General features: G+C 64.9%; 1 protein-coding gene across 3 annotated transcripts; it reads right to left on the reverse strand.

Annotated features, from left to right (window-relative positions):
• Positions 1-1,039: 1,039 nt before the first annotated feature.
• LOC113939036 lies at positions 1,040-5,503 on the reverse strand. 3 transcript variants are annotated; one of them, XM_027624626.2, is made up of 5 exons: positions 3,890-5,503; positions 3,594-3,688; positions 2,689-2,878; positions 2,488-2,568; positions 1,040-2,308 (listed from the first exon to the last, which is right to left on the reverse strand). In XM_027624626.2, the coding sequence occupies exons 1-5, from the start codon at positions 3,905-3,907 to the stop codon at positions 1,682-1,684; spliced, it is 1,011 nt and encodes a 336-aa protein (XP_027480427.1). In that variant the 5' UTR covers positions 3,908-5,503; the 3' UTR covers positions 1,040-1,681. The 3 variants fall into 3 exon arrangements, 1 of the variants encoding a protein (XP_027480427.1); XR_003525114.2 differs by lacking the exons at positions 2,488-2,568; positions 2,689-2,878; XR_003525113.2 differs by lacking the exons at positions 2,488-2,568; positions 2,689-2,878 and having other exon boundaries at positions 3,594-3,757.

Raw genomic sequence — 5,503 nt, forward strand, 5'->3', positions numbered from 1 at the left:
TGACTCACTTAGAGTAAGACTCCTTGCAGATGTCCCCAAGTTAAGGATCTTCAGATGAGCTCATCCTGGATGAGGGTGGGCCCTAAAGCCAATGTCAGGTGTCAGAAGAGACAGGCAGAGGGAGGCTGAGGCGGAGGCTCAGAAACAGCCTCGAGAAGTTGGACGCAGAGGCTGGGTGGTGTGCCCATCGGCCAATAAGCCCACGGGCGCTGGCAACCTCCAGAAGCTGGGAGAGAGGCCTGGATCAGGTCCAACCTCGGGGCTCAGCAGCCGCTGGGAAGCTCGGGGTTGTGGGGCAGCCCCTGCCTCGAGGGGCTTCTCTGCCTTACACAGTCCCGTCTTTGAAGGCAGAAGCCAGCGCCTGTACCCCTGACTCCCGTGCAGCTCCAGCGTAGGCCGGTGGCCGGGACTCCTGCCGCCACACTCACCCGAGCAGAGACGCAGAAGGGGGTGGCCCAAGGCAAGGGCCCCAGTCGCTTCCCTGAATGGTGGCCTGGGGGGCAGCCATGCTGTGTCACGTGCGGGCCGTGGGTTGGTGGGTTGCTCCGGAGTGTGTGGCACTGAGCAACTCCACGGCTCTCCAGAAGATTCTCAGAGCCTCTGATGTCCTGCAATAACTCCTCCTCTCTGGGGAGGCCAGCCAGTGGGCTCTGTTGGTCCCAAGCGGTGTGTGGGGTGAGGAGGCCTCACCGGGACCCCTCTCCGCTCTGACCCAGGGCAGAGGCCATGAGCCAGCAAGGAGCTCCTCGAGGCCCCGCCAATCCCTGCTGGATGAGCTGGCCTCTGGGGCCTTGTGGGAACAGAGCAGACCAGGAGGCCCGTGAAGGGTCAGCAGGAGAAAGCACACCGGTCAGGACGGGATGCCCACTTTCCCCGGTGAGGAGGCCTCGGCTCCTCCCTGGGCCGCAGGCACCCTGCTCGGCTCCCTCCACCCCTGCTACCGTCCCTCTTGGCTCTCAGGGGGGCCCGTGTCCTCCCTCCCTCTGTCCTCCTTCTCTCCCCTACACCCTTCTTAGAAATGAAGTCATCTAGAAAAATAATCAAAAAATAGAAAGGGAAAAAAAAAAAGCTAAGAAAATGGGATTTTTTTTCCCTTTCAAACATTTGGTAAGACACCTCCCACACGGATGAGTGTCCACGGGGCCTGTTTTTGTCCGAGGGAGACTTGGGCCTGCACCTCTTTGGGTTGCAGGAGCCTGGTGGGCCTCCCCACTCCCGCGTAGGGGTCTGCACCTGGCCTGCCCCGCACCCTGGCAAAAGTCATCTCCCAGAGCCTGAGACCCCAGGCGGCACCCTCCGCAGGAGACCCCGAGCCTCCAAGGCCGGGCGGGCGGCGCAGCAGAAGAGGCGCAGTGGGTTCAAGTTCGGGGGTATCAGCTCCTAGTGAGGTCTCTGCCTCCGGTCTCTCCCCTCTTCCCGCCGGCCCACGCCCTCCAGCAGACTTCTCGTTTGTTTATTTATAATTTATACTCAGCCTGCTTCCAAGAAAGCTCCGAGGCACTTGCTGAAAAGCTGCATCCCCAAGCTGGGCTGTGCTCCCGGCAGCCTTAGGCTCCAAGCCCACGAGCACTTCCCCGGGGCTCACAAGTTCCCACGGCTCAGCCAGGCTCGGGCAACCTTTCCCGCCACCCTCGATGTGCACCCTGGCTTCCAGAGAGACCCTCCCTTGAGGGCAGGTGGCTCAGGATGATCCAGCCCTCGGCAACCCTCCCGTGCCTTCTCCCACACTGGGGACCACACCCTTCCTCCATGATGCCTCCTCGAGCCCCAGTGGGAGGGGACCGCACCTCTCTCCTGCCCCTTGGCTGTCTGTCCTGTGCCACAGTTGCCCAGCCCAAGCTGCTCTGCCTGCCCCCAGCCAGACCCTGCCCAGCCCTCGAAGGCCTGTGACCATGGACGAGGCCGGTGCAGGGGCGTTGGCTCCCCTCTGCGTCAGGAGTGGTGTTCGGGCCCGGCCTCTGGCACAGGTTTCAGGGTCCACATGGAAGGAGGGAGGAAGCTCTGGCAGGGCAGAGGCTGTGGGGGTCACCCTGATGACTTCGTCTGAACCCCAAGGTAGAGGCCGTGGGTGAAGATGTGCCACTCCCAGCGACCAGCCTGGGCAGGACGGAGTGGCTGCCGCTGTTCTTGCTGCCTTCATCCCGAACTTCCCCGGCCCGGCTGGGGCCTCAAAACTTCTTGCTTCTGGCAGGAGGCTCATCTCTGATCCTGGGCATCCCCTATCCTCAGCCTCGTTTCGGGCTTGTTTTCCACCCTCGGAGAAATAAGTGAGCGTGGGTGCTGCTCCGTCTCCAACTCGGATCTGAGCCTGTGGGAGCCAGAGAACCGGCTGAAGCAGGAGAACTTGAACGCGGCACTTCCCTTCCCCAATCCCCAGTCCCTCCTTCGGGAGATGGAGCAGATGATGCCCACGGCAGCCCTGTGCTGAGGACCTGGGAAAGCCCGCAGAGCAGCTCCATGCCCCGCACACAGCCTCAGGTTTCCCACCTGCAAAATGAAACAGTCTCTCCAGCTTCTCCCTCTGCCACAGTCTGTAGATCCAACTTCCAAAGAGCAAGCTGGTGGCCCCTGCCAGCCAGGAGGGCACATTGTGGGCAAGGGGCAGGGGCTGCCCTCCGTCCCCTACCATCCCGAAGCTCCAGATCCCACTGGCCTGGCCCCACCGGTGATGACCGATACCCCTCCCACCTGGCAGGGGGAGCCCTGGCACGGCAGGGCCCTCGGGGCGTCGCCCTCAGGAAGCCTCAGTGGCCAGGGCAGTGCCAGGCAGGCCTTGCGGGGGATGTTCTGCCACTTGGCAGGCGCACAGGGAAGCGTGGCCTTTCCCTGGTTCCGGCTCTCCTCGTCACTGAGTTCCATGGGGCCACAGATGCCCTGGCTGTGGGGGTTGAGGGACACCAGATGTCCGTTCCAGGCCACCATGCCCCATGCCAGAAGGACAGTGCAGCACGGCCCCTTGCGGACACAGCCCTGAAACCCTTGACTCTGGAGCTGAGAGGGAGTCCGGGGGGGGGGGGGGGGGAGGAGAGGAGCCAGGCAGCTCCATCTCCTGAAGGAAATGCCTTTGAGCCACAAAGACAGATGCTGCTGGGGTGGCCTGTGCCCTGCTCCCCACGAGGTTGGCAGCAGATGGCTGCCCGGGCTTGTCCAAGCCACAGGGCCTGCGAAGAGCTCCTCTCCCAGGGCCCAGGCCCAGAGGGAAGCCATTCGCGAGCCATTCCAGTCCGCCCTGGATGCGTGTCTGGCTTCCGGCCTGAGGAGCGGCAGCGCACCCTGGGAAGAGCACGGGCTCCTCAGCCACCAAGCGCTGGACTGAGGACGCGGACCCTCCACGTACTAGTGTTGTGATCTCAGTCAAGGGGCTGCCCTCTCTGAGCCCGTCCCCTCGATCCTAAGAGGACAACCCCGCGCGCGCGCGGACTGGCAGCTAGGACCACATGGAGCACAGAGTACGCGATGGACGATGGCCGTTCGTGGTGCACACTTCACAGCAGACGTGGCCTCTGGGGACCCCCGGGAGGACTTCTGAGGACCCCATTCTGGAAGCTGACCCTCTCTCCTCCCACTGCGCCTCGCACCCGCCTCGCACGCACCCGGCACGGCAGCCATCACTTTCCCGGCAGTCCGAGAGCCTTGAGGGCGGCACCAGGCCTTCTTCCAAATCAGCACATCTGGAGCCCAGAGGATCCTGAGCAGAGGGTGGCAGTGTGTGAAGGGTAGGATTCCCTGAGCGCCTCGGTCCTCCCACACGAATGAGCTTTTTCGGAGTGAGATATTGAAAGTAAGGCACTTGATACGTGGGCAGTCACTCGTTCCTGCTGGCTCCCCTGCCAGAGAATCACCCCAGGCTGGGGAGGAAGAGGAAGAGGCGGAAGGAGCCTTCATTTACCTGCTCAGCATACAGCATTTACTGTGCACCTGCTGGGGCCTGAACGAGACACACCCTCCACCTTCCTGGAGCTTTCAGACAGCAGATACCGTGTTGGACAGTGACGAGCCCTGTGCAGAAAACACAGGGCCGGGGGCATGGGGACATGAGGAAGGTGAGGTGTAATGTTAAACAGGTGGTCCCCTCGCTCGGGAGGTGATGCTGAGCAATGCCCCAAGGAGGTGGGAGCCGGGCAGGTATCTGCCGGAGCGTTCTAGGCCGCGGGGGACCGGCAAGTGCAAAGGCCCTGGGGCAGGGAGGAGGGAGGTGGGCAGAAGCAGCAGGCCGGCGTGACTGGAGTGCAGGGGGCGGGGAGAGAGTGGTGCCGGGGAAGGCCTCCCCATTCCCTCCGAGGGGACCCGGGAATCGCAGGGAGGGCACACCGCAAGGTCACTGGCTTCGGTGTGGAGAGCCCACTGAGGCTTCAGGAGGGAGACCCCGCTCAGGGGCCAGGGCGGGAGGCTAGGTGAGAGGGCGGCCCGGGGCAGGGGGACAGCACGGCGGGCGGGGGAAGCGCTCAGGTCCCCGGACACCGAAGGCACAGGGACACCCCCCGCTGCCGGCCCGGAGGCGGGGGTCGGGGGCGGCGACCAAGAGCGCTCCCGCGCCGGAAGCCCCGCCCCGCCGGCTTCCGCCCGCTCCCGCCCGCCGGAAGGCCGAGCGCTCGCGAGAGCGTCTCCCGGGCCCCGCCCCCCCGCACTTCGCCAATCACCGCGCGCGTGAGCCCGTCGCTGTGGCAACCCCCTGAGTCTTGGTCGCGGCGCGGGTCCTGGCCCCCGGAGCCCGGCCTCCAGGCCTCGGTGCCCCCCGGGGTCCCCGCGCCGTGCCCGGTGACCAGCAGCGCCCTCGCTGGGAGGTCCGGGGACGGGTGGAGGCGGGAGGCCGCAGAGAGCCGTCCGCTCCGTTAACTTTTTTCCGAGAACTTCCCCCGCCCCCCCCCCCTCCATCTCCGCCCCGTCCCGGCCGTGGAGGCCGAGCAGCCGCGGCCGCCCTGCCCGGGGTCGGACCGGGGGCGGGGGCGGGGGCGGGGCAGGGGGAGTACCCCGCCTCTCCTGGCCCTCTACGCCGGGCGCCCACGCCCCGCCCCGCCGCGCCCCGGCCGGAGGCCCCTGCAGGGTCCCCCCCGCCCCCTCCCGCCGCGAGCTCGGGGCTGCAGGGGCTGGACGGAGAGGAAGGAGGGACTGGACGCTGGACGGCCAGGGTCAGCGGGCGGGGGCCGGGCCTGCAGGGCAGAGCGCGCCCCGCAGAGCCCACCCCGGAGGGAGGACGCCTGAGGACCGACGGCCGTGTCAGCCCCCGCGGCGGACCTCCGCAGGGCCTGCCCCCTGCCCCGAGGGTCTAAGGAGGATGAAAGGAGAACGGGAGTGTGCAGCCTGAGAGGGAGTCGTTGTTCCTTGAGTTCACCCAGAAATCTGACTCAAAGGAAAGTTACCGCACTGGGGAAGAGCACAGTTGGCTGGAGAATTTGGTTTAAAAATAAATAAATAAAATTTAAATTACATAACTAACACGTGTTCGGTATAAAAAATTTGGAAAACATACGAAAGTATAAAAACCCTTGATCCCGCCGCAAGA

The sequence above is a fragment of the Zalophus californianus genome, chromosome 16 (assembly GCF_009762305.2).
Source record: "Zalophus californianus isolate mZalCal1 chromosome 16, mZalCal1.pri.v2, whole genome shotgun sequence".
Taxonomy (NCBI): Eukaryota; Metazoa; Chordata; class Mammalia; order Carnivora; family Otariidae; genus Zalophus; species Zalophus californianus.